Source organism: Monopterus albus, unplaced genomic scaffold (genome assembly GCF_001952655.1).
Source record: "Monopterus albus unplaced genomic scaffold, M_albus_1.0 scaffold427.1, whole genome shotgun sequence".
Taxonomy (NCBI): Eukaryota; Metazoa; Chordata; class Actinopteri; order Synbranchiformes; family Synbranchidae; genus Monopterus; species Monopterus albus.
In genome coordinates, this window is record NW_018128307.1 from 183,564 (window position 1) to 204,602 (window position 21,039).

General features: G+C 41.2%; 1 protein-coding gene and 2 long non-coding RNA genes across 3 annotated transcripts in view; all 3 read right to left on the minus strand.

Annotated features, from left to right (window-relative positions):
• Positions 1–23: 23 nt before the first annotated feature.
• On the minus strand, positions 24–1,199 carry LOC109952038 (uncharacterized). Its single transcript, XR_002273701.1, has 4 exons — positions 1,179–1,199; positions 916–1,075; positions 549–600; positions 24–199 (listed from the first exon to the last, which is right to left on the minus strand). It is a non-coding gene; the product is annotated as an uncharacterized LOC109952038 (long non-coding RNA).
• A 4-nt stretch (positions 1,200–1,203) lies between these two features.
• On the minus strand, positions 1,204–5,662 carry LOC109952037 (uncharacterized). Its single transcript, XR_002273700.1, has 7 exons — positions 5,568–5,662; positions 4,766–4,838; positions 3,211–3,238; positions 2,994–3,031; positions 2,423–2,669; positions 1,889–1,923; positions 1,204–1,335 (listed from the first exon to the last, which is right to left on the minus strand). It is a non-coding gene; the product is annotated as an uncharacterized LOC109952037 (long non-coding RNA).
• Positions 5,663–13,938: 8,276 nt separating this feature from the next.
• Positions 13,939–21,039, minus strand: part of ppp1r11 (protein phosphatase 1, regulatory (inhibitor) subunit 11) — a 14,016-nt gene continuing 6,915 nt past the window's right edge. The window contains exons 2-3 of the mRNA XM_020586875.1: positions 16,386–16,494; positions 13,939–15,842 (exon numbers count right to left, since the gene is read on the minus strand). Coding sequence (XP_020442531.1) covers positions 15,673–15,842; positions 16,386–16,494 — 279 coding nt within the window. The 3' untranslated portion in view covers positions 13,939–15,672. The remainder of the gene's footprint in view (positions 15,843–16,385; positions 16,495–21,039) is intronic.

Sequence of the window (21,039 nt, forward strand, 5' to 3'; positions counted from 1 at the left end):
GACAGGGGACACTAAAAGACAAATGAGTAGTAGGAAATTTTATTTAAGAACCCTGTAGAAACAGACAAGGCAAAATCTGATGCAGTCAACACACACAGCTGCTTTTTCTGAATTCTGACTTTCCCAAAAGCAACTGTTAATTATATTCCAAGTCGAGGGACAGCAGCTCGGCGCCGAGTGGTCCTCTCTGCTGCAGCTTCTGAAAGTAAACAAAGTAAAAGCTTCACTTAGTCTGTCGACAGTGCTGCAGTCATTTTACTAATCCACCACATTCACCTGGCAATTACACATACAGTACTACCAAATGTTTGCCATCAACATATTTGATAACGTGCATCATCTGTAAACCGCTTACAGATGCCACCATGAAACTGACAAAAAGGCAGGCCATGTTCCCAGCAGTTCTTCTCAGCAGGATGCTGCAGAAGCCCACCGGGATGAGCTTTGTTTTCTGGTCAACTCCACAGCAAGTCAGGAACGGCGAGTCCTGAAAGCCTTGGTATATGACCACACCCAGAGAAGACTGAAGACGCATGTATAAAACACACCTTTGAGTGATAGGCTGCCGACACTCATCCAACATCTCCAGGATTTAGAATTCTGAAACAAAAGCATTTTATTCAGTTATTCAAGGACATCCCAATTCTCTTAATTTAATTCATTCTATTATGTCCTCATTCAGCTTCCCCTGATCCTGGTAAAAGCTCCAGAGTAGCTATCGAGTCTGACACTGTCACTTCACTGCTTGTGTGTTCTGCAGTAATATCCCAACATGGCCATGGCAGCGAACACGTGGGTAAAGCAAACTACAGATTTGCTGTCTGAGGCATTTCCAACGACACGGCCCTACAGTTAAAGGTCTGTCGGGACAGACCTCAAGAGTTCACTTGTGTTTTTAATCATTGAAACACTCACCTTGGTTGTTGAATCCCTACTGAAGCCTGAGATCAGGAGGCTGTCCTCTGCAGCAGCACAAGTCGGGTGACAGTTTGGCAGTACTGGTAATCTCAACTTCTTCAGTGCAGACAGTGGCAGCAAAGTCTTCCCTTTCACTCAGCCCTCAAATGAACTGTTTCTATAGCCAAAATACACAGCTTCCATCATTAACTTGGAGTTGTGTTATTTTGCCTGATGACATTATGACCAGAAGATAATGATTTTATCAGCTGACTTCTTACCAGCCGTTTGGTTTGGATATGTCTTCAGAGTGAGCAGTGGCCACTGGTGGCCGCCTCCGTATCGCTGATGCTGACAGGGTCACAGCCAGTCTCTCAAAGGTTTTCTTCTCTTGACCCGGTGCTGTGGCTTCCTGTGCAACCATGGCAACCTCAATAACTAGAGTGAGGGAAACAAATACAGTTTTACTCCAAGTTCCCTGGATGATGCATATCTCCTCACCACCAGAAAGCAGACTGATCAGTGAAAAGAGAAAACTTGTCAAACTGCCAACAAGACATTCCCTCAGTTTTAAGCTGCAGCCCAGGTTTGTTTATCTGTGGACAACGAAGAGCAGCAGCCTGTTTGTGTCCAGGCTGACAGGATCAGGGACAGACAGGAGCTGCCACAGTAACTCTGTACCCTGCTGCCATCGATTCTAATAGGGAACACTGACGTAGGATCAGGAAACGCTAGTGTGCACAAGATGTGAAAACAGCTTTTAAAATGTAGAGGGATTCTGAGAGGACGAGCATGTTTCAACAACAAAAACCAGGCCTCCAAACACAGGCAGCATGGAGACCAACGATGCCACATGCTGAGTTCGTCTAGCACTGACTTTTGAACAGAGCAGCTGACGGAGCAGCTGGCTGCAGATACCATACAGTGCCGTCACTCTAAATATCCAGTCACTGGACAGATACTGTTAATGCACAAAGACACACCTACTTACCGCTGCCACAAGTTCATGCGTCTCATCGCCGCAGCCTAAAAGACAAATGACCAACTAAGTGCATGTCAAAGACAACATCTACCAAAGACCTAAAGCACAACACAGCCTGTTCATCCCCCAGAGGAACTGTCAGGGTGTGGTTTACAGCCGATACTGCTTAAACCGATTTGTCAACTTCATTATGTTGTGACTGATCCACATTACCAATAATACATTTATTTATAAAGTACATTTAAAACTAATGTTGACCAAAGTGCTATACAAAGATAACACAAAAGAAAAATGACAAAATTTAAAAATAAAAATATCAGAGCACCTCCTGGCTGCTGCCAGTGAAACGGTCAGAACACTGTCACTTCACTGCTTGTGTGTTCTGCAGTAATATCCCAACATGGCCATGGCAGCGAACACGTGGGTAAAGCAAACTACAGATTTGCTGTCTGAGGCATTTCCAACGACATGACCCTACAGTTAAAGGTCTGTCGGGACAGACCTCAGAGTTCACTGGTAGAGACCACTCATTTAAACGCTCACCTTGGTTGTTGAATCCTTGCTGGAGCCTGAGAACAGAAGGCTGTTCTCTGCAGCAGCACAAGCTGGGTGACAGTTTGGCAGTACAGAGTGAGACATGTACACAGGACCAGAAGCACATGGCGTTATTGGAGCAGGAACACTTTCATTCAGATGTGGACATTCACAGCCTCCCGGGGTGGCTCTCCAAACTGTGGTAAGGTGCATCCTGTTTGCTTTAGACATCTTAGAGATTCATCTAGAAGTCCACCTGTGGCAGTTAACAGAATGAATTGAAAACCTAGAGTTGGCCAAGCCAAGTTACCAGGCAAGCACCTGGAAATGCTAGTGGGCACAGGAGACGTGAAAACAGCTTTTTTTTTTTTAAATGTAGAGGGATTCTGAGAGGATGAGCATGTCTCAACAACAAAAACCAGGCCTCCAAACACAGGCAGCATGGAGACCAACGATGCCACATGCTGAGTTCGTCTAGCACTGACTTTTGAACAGAGCAGCCGACAGAGGAGCTGGCTGCAGATACCATACAGTGCTGTCACCGTTTATTGCTTTTCCCTGTACATCCCCCCCGCATTACCTTGTTCCAGCAGTGCTGAAGGCCTGGACAGAGGAACCCTGCAGAGACAGGATGACCGTGAGAACGTGGTTCTGGAGCCACCAACATACTCAGCTGTCAGTGCAGCATGTAGTTCAGAGAGGCAGCTGTCATTCACACTTCAGAGCAGTTGAACATATTTAGCCAATCATCATAACATTTAGTCCGTGGTAGATGTCTCCTCTAATAAAACACTCACCCAGCTGGCCTGAGGTATTCTCCAGCACCTGGAGGACAGTTACATGGGAAAAGTTCAATTGGTGGGGGGGGGGGCACATTAACTTGAACCAGATTTAACAGCTGTTAGTTCCCATTAGTAACACTGCTGTGGAGAGCTGACAGCAGTGGGTTGCAAGAGAACAACTTGCTCTCTGCACTGTATGAGCTCTACAGCCCACCTGACAGGACCAGAGCACGTACTGTGCCAACAAACAGCAAGTACAAATAGAGCACCTGATGAAGTGTAAGGGGTGTAAAGACCAAAAGAACACAAATGCGAAATTCTAGTTGTGCAGTTCTTTTTGTATATTTATTGGAGAGTTAATTTTGACTATGTTTAAATGGTTAAGGGTGTAAAAAATTGAAAGGTTAATGTTAATATTGGCCAGTCATTACTTTATTTTGGAATAATGGTTATTACTATAGTGTTCAGTAATGTTTTGATTGTGTACTGTGGCTTTAAAAAAAAAGTCACGCCACTTCCCGTCTTAGTTTGCGGGGGAAAAAAGGTTCTGAAGAGTTTGGAAGCACACAGTTTTCTTACCGTACATCTGTAACAAGCTTCCTTTCGACAGTATTCATGTTTAGTTATGTTATAACTTGTGGAATTTGCTATGTTCGGTTTTTTTTTGAGCCGCTAAATTAAACCAAGATATTATATTATTCTTGCAATCGTTGTGGAAATGGACTTTTATGTGGCTCGCTGAAGTGAATGTGACACTGGAAGAGGAGGAGACATGTGCAGGGAGTGAGTAAGACGTTTGCTATCCTTAGAAAATTCAACCTCCACAAGGGGCATCCATCACCTTTTGTTTCTACTGTTCTCCACTAGGGGTGGGATCATGTACACGTACACACGCTGGCCAAACCATGATCGTTCAGACAACATTCAACTTGTCTAAACACTTGCTCAGCATCTTGCTGTAAGGAGAAGCCATTCTTGTTATAACAAGATACTTCATTGGTTTTTACAAGCTGCTTTCACATTAAAATGTCATTATGCTGCTCGTTAATACGACGTACTGTATCTTCTTATGACATTTTGTGATTATAACGTATCTTTTCATTTTTAGTTAAGTCTCGGTCCGCTTTTAACCTTTTGCTGGGTTTCACATTCTGTTGGTGCTTTGTTTTCCATCTTATAACATCAAGGGGTCTCCGCACGCGAAAGCTAAATAACAGTTTGAGGGGTGGGTTGAAACAAACCAATAAATTAACACTGCATTAACTTCTCCCTCTAATTTTCAGCCATTAAGTGAGAGTCAAAATGAACCTGAACAGTATCCCCTCCTCTTTGCTATCTATTGGGATTGGTCAACCAGATGCAACATCACAACAAACAATAGTAACATTTTATTATTGCACCTGTGTCAAGCAGAATAACAAAACCTTTTAAAAAAAAAGAACAGAATTTTAGTTGGACAAACAAAAATGTCCAGGATACCATTAGTACTTGTACTTTCATTTACCACTGAGCAGCCAGCCCAGCAATGGTTCATCTACACTGAAGCCTACTGCCAAGAGCAAACACTGACCTCATGTCCTGGAGGGTCATCACAAACTTCAAGATGAACTGCTCCCCATCACATTCAGCAGTAAGGTCGTAACCTAGAGAAAATAATAAAAAGTTGGTCTTCATTTTATGGTCTAATTAGGGGTAATATGTTCAGGGTAAAAGTCGTGCATGCCTAAACCAACATTAACATTACAGACTGTGCCAGGCCTCATTGTCACCTTTCCGCAACCAACAGGGCAGAGGTGAAAGCAAAACCTGACATTTTATAGCCACTGGTGACCTGGGATCAGCCCAGTGCACGGGACAGTCCCAACGACTAGTGTGCACAGTGGCACTGCAATGCGCACTGAACCGAGTGTCTGGAAACGACCGCGCTGAAAGTCACCGTCATTTCCAAACGTTCCAGCTTATTTGAGATCTCCATAACCCGTACTAGACTCATCTGAAACCCTTTCAGTGTCATTTGTATCATTCACCACTTGTGTTACTATCCAATAATGAAGCGTGTTTTGCAAGTTTGCATTATTATTTAGCCAAGATTTAAATTACTAGGGACACAAGTGTGTCTGAACTGGACCAAGAGTGCCTGTTCTGCGCAATTTTTAAGAAAGCCCTGTGCTATTTTAGCATCGTGCAGGCTAGCAGCTAGCTCAGCATGCTAACAGAAGACAACGTGGTGCGCAAAGTCTTACGACATCACGTTTGATCAATGTCAGGTAAACTTACATACACTTAAACACGACAGTCGTGTGTATGGTGCTAAATGCGTTGTTAAGTATCTGCTGGGGAGTCCGGTAAATAACGCAACTATTTAAACTCACCTTGATACAACTACTCACGAAGAAAAGACCGGTAAAAGGAGGAAACCTCCTGCTCCAAGCTCACTTATATGATGCGTTACGTCAGTGCGTCTGCGTCTTCGTCTTCTTCTTCTTCTGTGGTTTTTAATGACAGCTGGCAATATATTGTTGCGCTGCTGCCGCCTTTCGATTTATATAGTTATAATACTACATTTATTTCCTTTTATGTAACGCCTATCTTCTAGATATTTAAATAGACATCTTAAGCGTCTCCCTTTACCTCCAACTTCCATAATACTTTTTAGTGTCTCCTTCAAACATGCTCCACCGTTTCTTACTGCTGGCATTGCTCACATAACATAGTCTGGTGCTTTCCTATAATCTTAAGTAAGTTATTTAAAATTGAATGTCCAATTCTCATCGTGGTCAACGCTGAACTACCCTTTCCCTTCTATTCGCCGCTTATTAACTGAGCCAGTCATTCTATTCTGCAGTAAGTACAAATGCCTCCCTTTGGTTTTGTTTTTCCCAACACTGTTGCCTTTCCAGAATTATTTTGTGCCACACCATTCTTTCACTCAGAATTAGATAGTTTAATATTCATCTCCACCCATCATTACTGCCCTCTTCACTAGTTCATCTACCTTTTCATTTTCTGGCATGCCCACATGAGCCAGGATCCATGATATTGTGAGTCCACTGCCCCCCCAACTTATTGTTACCAGGATATCATAAAACAAATCCTGTCTGCTGCTCGAAGTTCCATTTCCAATGCTTTGAAGTGCTGACAACGTGTCAGTGCATATTAGTACTTTACCATGTTGATGACGGGCTTTAAAACCAGACTGAGAAAATTAAACAGTGGCGTTTTTGTTGTGGAAGCTCTGCAACTGAAGGAAGGCAGCCTTCTCCTGGCCCTTTGACAGGAAAGGCAGTTTAGGTACCTGTCTAAATATAGAACTGAGGGGTCCTATACCTACACATGTGTTTCCCCTAGGTTTTCAGCTCGGGGGTAGACGGGCACCAACACAAACCCTAGCAGGAGAGTGACTGCTGCCATCTTCACCTTCATCTTCACTGGGAACGTTTAGGAAACGCACATATTTTCGTCTGCTTTTCAGAGGCAGAGAGAAGCTCAGGAGGGTCTGTGAGAAAACCCGACCTGATGAAGGCGCGGCGTGCCGGTCAGGTGAGAGCAGTGTTTGTTCCTGGCGCACCACACTTCATTCAGAAATCTAATAGTTTTACCTTTCCTGTTTCTGTGCAACGATATGTACATAATAAAACTGCGAATTTTAGATGTTTCACAAACCAACTGGTTCCTTCGTGATGTATCCTGTTTAGAACAGTACGAATAACCGGCAGTTTAACCAAAATGAGTGTGTCTTTGTGATGCATGTGTACAGGAGCATATTTATAACTATGGCTCAGGGTTTCAATGAGTGTTTTAGACCAAAGAGTTGGTGTGGTGAGTTTTACATCATACAACCACCAAATTATCACCAGACTGTAACTGATATGGACTTTGATGTACAGTTTGATACAATATGTGTCAGTACTGTGGATTTCATTCAAATTCATTTATGCCACCACTTTCTATAGTATCAAATGTTATCGTTACATATGTACATTGTTCTTGTAATGCACCTTTCTGTATATATTAAGCATAATGATAACATATTTAATGTGAATTAAAGTTTTTAACTATGATTAAACAGGCTTACACAGTGTATTATATATTACATGGGAGTATGACACTAGTTAATCATTCATGCCTTTGCAATCTGTGGCATTAAGCACATAATGGAGTTAGAGAAAATGTCTTTTTAATCTTCTCACCTAAGGAAATGTGAATACATCTCATAAATTGCTCACAACCCTAAGGGAACACTTGATCATCACAGTATAACACCAAGTTAGTTAAACTTCAGGGACATCGATCTGTAAATTTAGGAGGCACAAGTGACAAGAGATCAGTTTCACCTGCTTTGGTTCAAATGAAAGTGACAACAGGTGCAACAGAGAGGCAAAAGCAAAACAACCCCCAAAACAAAATGGGTTTACATATAGTGGCCACAGACACATGCTCTCTCCTCATTCTTCCTGACTGGTTCTTCTCAGGTTTGGTGTTTCGCTCGTGTCCTTGTCAGTACTGGAAGCAGGAGGCAGCACCTGCAGCCCAGTCAGGTTGCACAAACAACTGCTTTGTTAACACCAAGCAGATTTTAACAAACGACTTACTGTCTCATTTCCAGAAACAACTCCAATTGCAACCCCGCCAGCTTTCAACAGGTTGCGGCATCTCATAGACGGTAAGGTCCCCCCCCACAGGGCTGTGTACTGGCATCTCACTACACCGTCTCGTCCTTCAAGAGGTAGCCCCACACATTGGATGAATCATGTCCCACAAGTAGTGGAAAGACATTTCTTTAGGGTAGTGAAGAACAAGTAAGATATTCCACAAAAACAAGGAGTACAGCAGGCCTTTCCCGGCCTTCTGAGCATTACAACCAGGGCTGGTCACAATCAATCTGTGGGCATGCAGGCAGCTCTCCACCCCATCCTACACTCAGCAGTAACCCTGAAGACCCCAGCTGATGTCTTCGTGGCCCCCTGGTGCAACACAGACAAGCATCGTTCCTCCACGTGATTCCGCTCCCCATGCTGGGGTATGTAAGAGTGTTTGTTCATTGTTTTCATCCCAACTTTCTCTGCTGTTTGGTTCTGGGCAGGCAGTTCACACTAGGTTTTAGATATTTTTTCCACTAAAAGAAACTGCCTGGTTCTGCTGAAATTAAAGTTGATGGGTCCCAGATTTCCCCCCAGAACATTGGACCCAAATGCATGACTCTACAGGCACAGAAAAGGTTTGAGTGGTTTATTAATGGTTTACAGAGCCATAGACAGGAAGATGGCTGTGGTGTACAGTTAAGACCGAGGAGCCAGGGGAGGATTTACTTCAGTCTATGGTTCACAGGTCTCTCCAGGCAGTATCCCCTCCCAGTACTGAACAGGCTCAGCACTGCTTTAGCTTCCCAGACAATGCGAGATCAGGCACAACCTGAGGTAGTGGCCTTCTCCATCAGCAGCAGACCAGGAAAGGCAACAGTAAAGTTTATGCTGGCTGATAAAACTATCCCACACAGGGAGAAAATGCAAACAGCTGTGACAACACGGCAGGCCAGGTCAACTAGAACACTTCTCCATGTGCATAGGCAGTAAAAGGCCATAGAAAGGCAGTCACCAAATGCTGAGAACAAAAAGCTGAACTTAATCATCACATACCAAAAATACAAAAAACTGTCAACCAAAACAGGCTGTCAGAAAAAAGTGAATGAACTCCAGAAGATAGTTCTCTGGTGACTTCCAGCACAGTAAGGTTAACGCTGGCAGGAGCAGGCAGAAAACCAATCCAGTGAACAGAAAAACCCACATGTAAACCCATTTTGTTTTGGGGGTTGTTTTGCTTTTGCCTCTCTGTTGCACCTGTTGTCACTTTCATTTGAACCAAAGCAGGTGAAACTGATCTCTTGTCACTTGTGCCTCCTAAATTTACAGATCGATGTCCCTGAAGTTTAACTAACTTGGTGTTATACTGTGATGATCAAGTGTTCCCTTAGGGTTGTGAGCAATTTATGAGATGTATTCACATTTCCTTAGGTGAGAAGATTAAAAAGACATTTTCTCTAACTCCATTATGTGCTTAATGCCACAGATTGCAAAGGCATGAATGATTAACTAGTGTCATACTCCCATGTAATATATAATACACTGTGTAAGCCTGTTTAATCATAGTTAAAAACTTTAATTCACATTAAATATGTTATCATTATGCTTAATATATACAGAAAGGTGCATTACAAGAACAATGTACATATGTAACGATAACATTTGATACTATAGAAAGTGGTGGCATAAATGAATTTGAATGAAATCCACAGTACTGACACATACTGTATCAAACATGGTTTGAAAGTGTAGAGGAGGAAGATGAAGATCGAGGCTGTATCATGTGAGCTGTGGTAATAATAGAGACATGAGTACAAAGCCTAGGCCAACAGTCATGCATGTTCCTGTATCAAACATGGTTTGAAAGTGTAGAGGAGGAAGATGAAGATCGAGGCTGTATCATGTGAGCTGTGGTAATAATAGAGACATGAGTACAAAGCCTAGGCCAACAGTCATGCATGTTCATGGCTCCTGTCCTGTACTTTCTGGTCAGGAATGGACCTCCAGTCATAGAACGCTGCATCTTTATAGATTTACCTCACAGCAATAAAACATGCTAGTCACTCTGACGCATTCACAAGTACAAGTTTGTAAAACTGTAGTTTTTATTTTTAACAACCAACATGCACTTAATTTAATGGGAACCTATGGGTGCTTCATCCAAGGAGTTAAGTGCTAAAAATACACGTCTTATTTGTCCACAGTGAATTTGACAACTCACCCATTTTCCATTCTCACTTCTCTCACCATACTGTGCAAAGGAACAACTCTAAAAAACAACTGTTCTAATGATAATGTCAGAATTTGTGTTGAACAGTCCAGCACATACAACTGAGCAATCTCTCTAATCAAGCAACCAAATGAAAACTAGCAGAAGATTTAAAAGTTAAAAAACCTGCACTCATCCTGTTAATGAGACATCATCAGATCTTACGGTGTCAGAAATTCAAATGCTTTGGGTGAGGAGTGGGCAGTTAAACGTTTGAGCTTAGGTGACTGATTCCACCAGAGCTAGATGTTGTTTTTCAAGGCGTCCATTCTTCTCATGTAGTTTAACTTATCCAGATTGACATAATGTTTGCCAAATTATTCTTAGCATGCCATTCAGTTATTCCAACATAGACTTTTCAAACTGAGATGCAATTATCTCGTAACAGCAGGCTATTATTTTGAAACAAAAGGAACATGGTTGGTTGGTAGGGTACAATGGTTACAAAATGGTTGTGCATAATTTTAGCTTTTTTTTCTAACATATTCTGACTATAGTGGGTTTTTGAGGCAAATACTGAGATCAATATTTCAGAGTTAAAACAAAAAAGCAAACAATAGATTTGCAAAATGTATCATATTAATGGCCCAAAATATCAACCTGGCTAACTTTATGTCTTGAATTGTTGAACGTAAACAATCCACAGACTGCCAAAGCCTCCAATAAATACAAAACATAGTTGTTAACCAGCCAAAATGATTCTGCTCATTCTCATCTGGCTAACTTTGTGCTTCACGTGCAGATTGAGGTCTAATTTTTTTAATGAACTTTTTTGACATAGCCTTTGCCTTATATTGTGAAAGTGACAGTTGTGAAGAATAATTTGGCACCTTTTCATCCAAAATGATGAACATTATTTCTTTATTACAGTCTATCTGTAAGGGAAACAATTACATGCATATTAAAATGACTTTATAGTCTGGGTTGACCAGATGAGGCTTTAGTCCTGATACAGCTGTGAGTAAGCTGCATTTTAGTAAGTTTGGGGTTAAAGATTCCATACTGACTGCTATGACAACACAAGATAAAATTTAAACTTCTGAACTTCCACTGGCACTAATGCAAGCACAAAAACTGTGGCGGGAGCTTCACGGAATGGGTTTCTATGGTCGAGCAGCTGCATGCAAGCCTCATATCACCAAGTCCAATGCAAAGCGTCATGTGGAGCGGTGTAAAGTATGCCGCCACTGGACTGCGGGGCAATGGAAATGTGTTCTGTGGAACCACAAATCATGCTTCTCTGTTTGGCAGTCAGCGGGGTGAGTCTAGGTTTGGTGGATGCCAGGAGAACGTTACCTAACTGACCTGCATTGTGCCAACTGTGAGGTTTGGTGGAGGAAGGATAATGGTATAGGGGCTGTTTTTCAGGGTTTGTGCTAGGCCCCTTACTTCCAGTGAAGGGCGATCTTAATGCCTCAGTATGCCAAGCCATTTTGGACAACACTACTTCCAACGTTGTGGAAACAGTTTGGGGAAGGCCCTTTTTATTCCAACATGACTGTGCCCCAGTGCACAAAGCAAGGTCCATAAAGAGCTTGACTGGCCTGCATAGAGCCCTGACCTCAATCCTATCAAACACCTTTTGGTATGAACTGGAATGCAGACTGTGAGCCAGGCCTTCTTGTCCAACATCAGTGCCTGACCTCATAAATGGTCTACAGATTGAATGGGCACAAATTCCCCCATAAATACTCCAAAATCTTGTGGAAAGCCTTCCAAGAAGAGCGGAAGCTGTTGTAGCTGCAAAGGGGGGACCAACTCCATATTAAAGTCTATGTAGTACTTTTGTCCATATAGTGTATGTCCAAACAGCCACTTCAATGTTCAGTTTGAGCAGACAGGGCAGAAATTGAAATACCGACAGCTGCTAGCTAGCATTAGCTTCATAACTGAGAGATGAGGTCAGGGTGCAGAGTAATTTTTCAGTCTGTTGCTCTCATCAACTGGATGTCTAGGTTCGATACGAGGTAGCTACATTCAGCTAAGGTGATCCATTCTGAAATACCACAGTCCGTAAAGTGAGATCTAAACAATTTAAGCAACTCTTTAGCCAAACAAAACCAGAATGTATTCAGGTAAATACATTGCCTCCCTCCCTGTCCCCAAATTCAATGACACACCTTCACACTCTCTATACTGTGGCTGTACCTGACTGAGGATTTTGTCACTTGCCTGTCGGTCAGCTGTTCAGTGTGACTATCAGTTCTTTTTTTCTTTTATTTTTAAATACAGCCTAGGCTGTCAGAAAATCAACTGTCATGAATTTCAACCACATTAACATCAGTATTTAAAATACAAAAGAGTGACAGGAACATACAGTATTTCTGAGCATTTAAAAATCAAAGACAGCGGCATATAATGCAAGATTTAAATTGACATAAAATGTCAGGCTGCGACATGCATTTGTTCGGATAAGGAGACAGGCAGCACACTTCTGACACGTGGTTATAGCCTAGTTTACCATCAAGTTTGAGCTTCTCACGTCAGTTAACCACAGTGCATGTTGTTAATGTGTGTTTGATGCATGCCAATTGCACTGTGAGTGATTCCTCTTATTTATAATTCCTCACTGAAATGTTTTCCCCATGTATTTTTGTTGGCTCCCTAGTCCTGTTTGGATGGATGCATGTCATAGAAACAGTCCACATAAATGGCTGTGTGTGGCACTTTAATGGAGTTGGGTAAACAAACCGAGCTCACATGACACCGAGCTATGCAAAAGCATCGTTGTGGCAGTCTGTCTTATACAAGCAGACCACAATGTTTGAAAACACTTCTAATGTACAAATCTCACCTTTTACATGGCTTGTTTTAATTTTCTCATTCTGCAATTTGCTAAACATTATCTTGCACTTTGAAAAAAGGCAAATGAGAAATGAGTTGACACCATGGTTGTCATTCATTCAGCTAGATAAATGTTGACCATTTACAAGCAGTTACATGAGGTAGATGCATTGGGAACTCTCCCACAATGCACTAGGGAAAAAAATACGAAGATACTGTACTTAAGTCTCATTTTGTGTGTTTACTGCTCTCATTTAGCTCCACAATAATTCCACTGTTTCTGCACTTTCACCACTGCTAAACATCTCAGACCAGTGGAACATACCAATGAATGATGTTGGTGCATGACTGGTTGGGTTCTACCCAACAGAGGGCAAACCTACTTCTAAGCAATAATCATTAGCCTGCTATGAAATAAAAACCTTGCTTTATATTGTATTATGTCTAAGTATAGGTAACTAAACTGTGATCATTGCATCAACAGATGATTAGTCAACAACTTGCATGTTCTCATTTATTACATAAAAAAACAGGACATTTTTATCTGAAAAGTAATTAATGTTAATGCTAACCCTTGACGTCATGACCCAGCTACTGTAACTACTGACAAATTGTAATTTTTCAGGTTTGGGTTTAACGACTTGTTACTAACAACAGTTCTAGATGAATTTCCAACTGGCTTTGAAAAACCAAAAAAAAAAAAATCCAGCCTCATGTCAAATGGTAAACAACCCAAAATGAATAACTCTGAGGTCTGAAGAACTTAAAAGTCCAGGCTTGTGTTAAATCAACAGCAATTAAATCAAGTTAATTAAGTTAGACAAAAACGATGAACAGGGCTGAGGGGTCTTAAATGCATGTGCAGTAATAATCTAGTCTTGTCTAATATGTTCTGTCAGTTGTCACAAAAACTGGCATTAATTTTAAAACAGATCTAAAAATCAGAACCATCAAACACTCACTGAACTAAATGTAAATTTTTGGTTTGTGTCCAGTCTCTAAATATACCAGTTCTCAGATACTGTGCTGGTTTGTAATTACAATATTACTACACAGACTGGGGTCGACTGCTTGTCAAGTATAAGCCATTTAAGAACTAACAAGAGCAAATACATTAAAAAAAAGTGCCGTTTAATATAAAATTAACATTGCCACTGAGTCAAAAGCAAAATGTACAGCCTGGCAGCATTTAATGTCCACCCTGTCTCCATTTCTTCAAAGTCCCTAATGTACTGTCTGCTGTGTTCCAGAGAAACCTCACTGTCAGAAATCCCAAAATGCTGCTTGGTGGAATGCAACATGACCGCATTTTCTGTTATAAATACATTATAGTGACATTACAGCTAATGCTTTAACTAATTAAATTACTATCAATGACCACAATTGTTTAAGGCTTTGTAATAGGCAGCCATTGCTTTCCACTCATTTCACTGCAGGTTGAAAACTGTACTGCTGGACAACCAAAGCTCTTTAGCACTACCATGTGTGGTCCACATAAATATGGTGTCCATGAATATGATTTGTCATAGAAGGGTGAAAACTGGCTAGAACGTACCAAGCCACTGATGTGTTCGTTCTGTTATCAGCACTGCATGTTGTCAAATCTGTAAATTAAATTTAACACGTACATTCATTAGTTGGCACAATAGCATGTGTTTTAGCTGTAATGTGAACTGAATTTTCAGTTCAGTTTAGAAATGATAATGCATGTTGCTTTGTTTTTCTCAATGTGGCAACATCACTACCCAGCACCACAGGAGTATGTAACTAGTGGCTTTATGCTTTAGCTCATTTATTACAAATCACATAGTTACTGCCAACTATTTTGCAAAGGGGTCAAACTTGTAAGAAGTATAAAAACCAGGCTTATATAAACTTTATGTAATCAATGTTTTGTTTTGTTTTTTACTGTGGCAATTCAGGCATATTGTATGTGCAGGCTGATGATTGTTTGAGCCATTTAATCACCAATACTGACATTAGCATAGATTTCTAAAGTTTTGAATTTTTGGTCAAAACAAGCCTTTTTATCAGTGTCACCTTCACACTGTCAAACTTGTGATGGCTTATGTTTTACGGTTTCTTTCCCAAAAACCAAACAATTTATCAATAAATAAATCTGAAAAATTGACAGCAGAGCTGAACTTTTTCAAATCTGAACAATGGTTGACTAACCGAAAATAGTCAGCTACTACTTTAACTGATTTTTGGTTTTAAGGAAAAATGCCACAGGTTACAGCCTCTGCACTGTGAAATGCCTACACCTTTAATTCAGAAATCATTGGACAGTAGTTTGACAAAAATTAAAAAGATGTTCAGTGTGACAGGTCACAAACCTCAAAATGTATTTTTATAGCACAATGAAATAAATGGAATCAGTGGCTGCCTGCAAAATACAAAAGGATTTCAGATTTTACCATCCTACAGTGGCATACTTTGGAAAATGCTCAATGTTTGACTTGTAGTAAAATGGCTGAAACACAAAAGCAGCGTTCATAATGCTCCTTTAAATTTGACTACAAACAGCATCTCTCTTTGTAATAGTTAGAGATTTTAAAGTGTGAACTTGTACTTTTGTGTTACATTTGTTAATTGGCACAATACTGAATGTGCTTTTATCTGAAGAAGAGGATTTTGTGGTTCAATAATTTCAGTAGTCCAGATTTTTTTAGAGCAGCAGTACAGAGGCTGCTCCAGCAGCTGGTAGTTTCTGACTCATGACCAGAACACAGCATCAGGTGTGTCTACGCTTCAGTGATGGAAAAGGAAAAAAATGTCTGCAGTTTTGTAATGCATCATTGTCACTGTGAGAAACCCCTCAGACCCCACAATCAGCTGTGGTGCTCAGTGGGTGTGTGACTCTCCAGAGTTTGGGGGCACCGTGGGCCCCCCAGCCCCTCTCCTGCCATGGCCCAGGATACAGTGAGCACTGCCGCATCCTTCTTCATCATCGTCTCCCTCGCTTTCAGACGAAGACTCTCCAAACTGTCTGGGCTTCTCGTAAATACAGCAGCCTGGAACACCACATGCAGAATTAGGACTGAGCCAAGTGAACTACATCTACCCTGTCTCCACAGACCCATTGTAAGATCTCAGCTTGAAAAGTGGAAATGGAGCATGATATCTTGTTCAAACACTGGTCAGAAACAGTAACATAAAGAGAGCATGTGGTAAATCTAGCTTTTCAGCCACAATTTGGTTTGATAAATCAAACAGTGCAGCAAAAGGATGAAAAGGCATTGCATTAAGGAAGACATGCGAATGTGTACACACAAGTATGGAAGAGGATCACTTGAGTTCTTAATATAGAATTTAAATAAAATTTCAGGGGAGAAAGTCAGAATTTTGAGAAAAAGGACATTTGAGATTACGGTAATTATTTCATGTGGCCCCGATCACCCATGGGCATTTTTACTCTGTTTTCATTCCTTTAAATTACAGACTTATGGACCTGTCACCAATTCTTAGCCAACATGTCATATATTATTATTTTCAGGATTAATTACTGTAGGATACACAGAAATCCACTGCATTAATTACGTTTCCAAAGAACTCACACTTTGAAGACCTTCTTCCCAGATGCTCGTTGTCAACCGTGTCACTGGACCACTCTACCTTCTTCTCCGTCTTCCTCTTCCTCAGCTTGATTGTCAGACTTCGTCCCTCCTGTAAGATGTGAGATACTGACCATCAAACTAGGCCAGGTGGCCAACTCTTTCTCCACACAGCAAGAAGGTCCTGGAGTTCTCATGCTCTGTCCACAAAAGCATGAGTAGGTGAGTGTTTACCTGCTCTCCCAAAAGTAACGTCTAGTGCTACAAGTTCCCCTTTCAAGGCTCTGGCTTTTGCTTCATAAATAGTAAACAGGGTTATCTATGGCTCAACAAGTGTGGCGTGGGGGGCCATGTCGAAAGGGGGGTCGGGGATGGCATTGCTCTACCTAAACACTTAGGTCCTACCTCCTCATTTGTCCCTCTCTCAGCTGTCCTCTATCCCTAATCACTGTTCCCCCGCTAGGCTAGTTATGTTTTTAATAGTAGGTACCATCTTTTTTAGCATTTGTTAATTAAGTCTTGAACAGTTTGCCGGTCTCTGGTGCTTCATCCAACAAAGAAACCATAGCCTGACTGAAAGCGAGACATGAATGTGATGCACCATGCTGTTTATGGGCTTCCTGGGCAGGTTACTGAGGTCCTTGATTAAATGACAGGTTGGATAGATTTTGCTGTGGCACCACAGAAAATTATTAATAGACACAGTGGTAGATGTTCTTGTACAGTGCTCTTCTGTGCACTCATGGGGCTTTACAGTACAAATCGCCCCATTTGCACCCATTTGAATAGCAATGGTGAAGGCTACCAGGAGCAACTGGAAGTTCAGCAGTGTTAGCACTGGGCCCGGATCTAGCATGGTGCTAGGGTGGGCTGCAATTTCACCAAAAACAAACAGTCTGAGCTTCATAAACACAGATGTTAAGGTGGAAGTGTTGAACTGAAGTGCATACAATTGTGGATGGTGTATAATATCAAAATATAGGCCTATCATTTTTCTACAATGAGCCTGCTTCTACTTTTATTACTTTAGGTAGTCTACCATTTTGTGAAAATACTTTCAATGCAGGACTTTTACTTGTAACATAGTATGCTACTTTTACAGTGTGATATTACTACTTTCACTTAAGGATGTGAATACTTTATCTACTATTGGTACTAACGTAGTTTGGTTACAGAACAAGTTAGATGCTTTATTTAAAAAATCATGCTTATTATTTAGGGTCAATCTAGCTCTGCAATCCACATCAATCAACTATCACAGTCACTGTCAATAAAAAAGAACCCTCTTTTTTTTTCATTCCTTTGAGGGTCTTGTAGCCAAGAGTAAGAAAAAGAAAAGACTGCGCTCAAGGGTCATGACAGGTGCGCTCAGCAAAAAACATCAAAAACAAAAAATGACAAAACGCTTCTGCACTCTGAAAGCTGCCTCAAAATATAACTAATACTTAAAGCATCATGTGGCTGAGACGTTTCAGCATACCTGCCTTCTTCAGTGTAAGGAAACAACACAAATCACGTATTTCTATCCACCGCATGCAACCCGCAGTTACATCCAAAAATAACAATGACTACACTCCACATCCAAAAAAAGGTCAAACAAGGCTGCAGACAAGATGGCGGACCTCTGTAACGCATCACCTCTGTAGCTAACAGGAAATCACGTACCACCATATTGGAAATTGGTTGTTTTTTACCCAAAGTCCCCCTCCATGGTAGCATGCAGATTTAAAAAAATAAAAATTAAATACAAAATAAAATTTGTCAGTTTACCCCTATTTGTATAGAAGTTTGTATAGAATATTATACACACACACACACACATACACATATATATAAATTAAGTTTGCAAAAAATTAGAAGTAAATAAAAAATAGGCCTAATGTAAAGACAATTCAGTCTTTAAAAAGTAATTCTTTTAAAAGTTGTAATGTTTGAATCTAATTTATTAATTGTACAAAGTGAACAGCTAATTTATTAATTGTACAAAGTGAGCCAGCTAACTGGAAAGACCCCCTGTGAGCTACTGATTATTAAAGGCCAGTTCTCCTTAGCCCTGTTTCTGCATCAAATTCACACAACTGTTAAATTCAACCTCAGCAACTGAAAGTGTTACCAAGGTTTAAACTTCAGAACATCAGCAAGGAACACACAGTTCAGAAGCAGAATACCAGTAGTTTTATTACAGTTTTTCCAAATCTATGTATTTTTGTTTTTACAACTATTCATGCCGGCCATGGTCCTCGTGTTTGTAAGACTGATCTGAAAAACAAATGATTTAGTCATTCCTTATGCTGTTCTAGATCAAGCACTTTTCCAGAGGGCTAAAAGACTGACCACAGTAACCCTTTACTATCCTCCCACTTCTCAGTAAAATTCTTGAAAAGACAGGGTACAAATAAGTGTACTATTACTTATCCACTGATATCTATGGTGGTTTAGAATGCTCTCACTGGCCTACATTCCCCATCTTACCTCTGGGACCATGACATCAAAGACAAAGTCCAGGAGTGTTATCTCCACTTTCTTGATTCGTTCACCTACGCCAGCATCACAAAGACATAACCTTTGCAATGGACAGTTATTTGCACATTATGATTGTTTAATCCAGATAAGACCAGCTGTTGTCGTATGCAAATGGGGCAATAATGTTGGCTTTAACAGGCTGTGCACTCCTGCATATTGCAATCAGTTTTGATGGCGCAGATTTCAGTGATTATACCAGGCCCTACAGTAACTTATAATGTTACTGCATGCTATGCTACTAGCCAACATTAGTCAGACTGAGCACCCTAGCAGCTAACCTCTGCTGTCCTGCTTAACATGCAAATGCAACATGATTCAAACTGCTGAACAGAATCAGTTTTAGAAACGTATTTAAACTCAAGATTTACACAAATTTTTGGAGTGCTTGCATGACCAGCAACAGCGAGGCAAAAAAAAAAAAAAGAAAAGCTAACATTATATACTTGGAGCCATTTAACATTTAGAAGAAGAAGCTTTATTTTACTGTAACATGTACAACAAAATTTTGTTTGGAGCCGAGGGGACCCGGGCCACTGTGTGCATACACGCTGCCATCATGGGCAGCTTGGGGTTGTTCCAAAGACACTTTGACATGTGGTCTGCCGGCACCGAGATTCTAACCTCTAACCTTGCTAGTTGGGAGGCAACTGCTCTACCCACCACACCACTGTCGCCAACCTTCCAGTTGGGAGGCAACTGCTCTACCCACCACACCATTGTCGCCCCTCCTTAAGTATTTAGTCCATATTGGTACCTACATTTGTTGGGTTTGTCAACACATTAAAGTCTGATAAATAATACTTGATAAACCCTTAGAAAGGTCAAACTTTTAAAATCCTAACAAAGACTCTGTAACTTACCACTGCTAAATCATCCCACTTTCTTTTCTTCTTCTTATGCATATGTGCAATCTTCTTGGTTTACTGGTAGTTTGCACATGCGTAATGCTGATGTTTTCAGACAAAAATGAGATGAAGAAGATGAGACTCCAACACTGAGCCATTCTGGTATGGACATGCTGTGTTACGGAGGTCTGCCATCTTGTCTGCAGCCAGGTCCCTCTCATTGTAGATGATATTAACAGTCACTGTGTAATACTGTATACCGTTAATATAATGAAACCGTGATATTTGGCGAAACGGTTATCATACCATGAGAATCTAATACTGTTGCAACCCTTTTCCAACAACATTAACTACAGTACATCCCATACTATCTCATAACATTAAACAGTGGGTCAGTATCTTTTCATTATCTCAGTTGATCCAAAACGTAGCATTAATCTACTAGTAAATACAGAAGCAGGCTGTCAGCACTTGGTTCAACAGTGAGCCACGCACAGCCTTTGTTATTTATCTATGCTTTGCTGTTAATACTCCAGCAGCCATGTCTCATACTGTACGTCTAGTAATGTTTGATAGTATGTAAATATTTCTTTATTTTTGTTTGTTGATTGACCCAAAACACAGTCCAGTAAGAGAGAATCTGGAAACTGGAATTTTAGCAGAAACTAAGTTAACCGCCAGACTGAGGCACGCACACTAATGGTTAGCTTTAGCAATGAGCCAAACATCACTTGGTTGTTAAACACCGGTAAGTAGTTACTAGTTAAGAAGACTAAAGTAAAGGGGAGCAACGTATAATGAGAACAGTCAGAATCAACAGTCTGCCACTGCTATACTAAAAATACTACGCATCTAGTTATGTAAGATGGGACAGCAGAGTGGTGGTTAGCGCTGTCGCCTCACAGCAAGAATAATCAGGGTTCGAGCCCGATCGCCCAGGTGCCTTTCTCTGTGGAGTCTACATGTTCTCCCTGTGCCTGTGTGGGTTCTCTCCGGCTTCCTCCCACAGTCCAAAGACATTCATTTTAGGTTGACAGGTGACTCTAAATTGACTCTAGCAGTGTGTGGTTGTTTGTCTACATGTCAGCCCTGTGACAGACTGGTGACCTGTCCAGGATGGACCCTGCCTCTCGCCCAATGTCAGCTGGGATTGGCTCCACCACCCCTGCAAACCCATCCATCCATCCATTTTCCTCCGCTTATCCGGGACTGGGTCGCGGGGGCAGCAGTCTAAGCAAAGATGCCCAGACTTCCCTCTCTCCAGACACTTCCTCCAGCTCCTCCGGGGG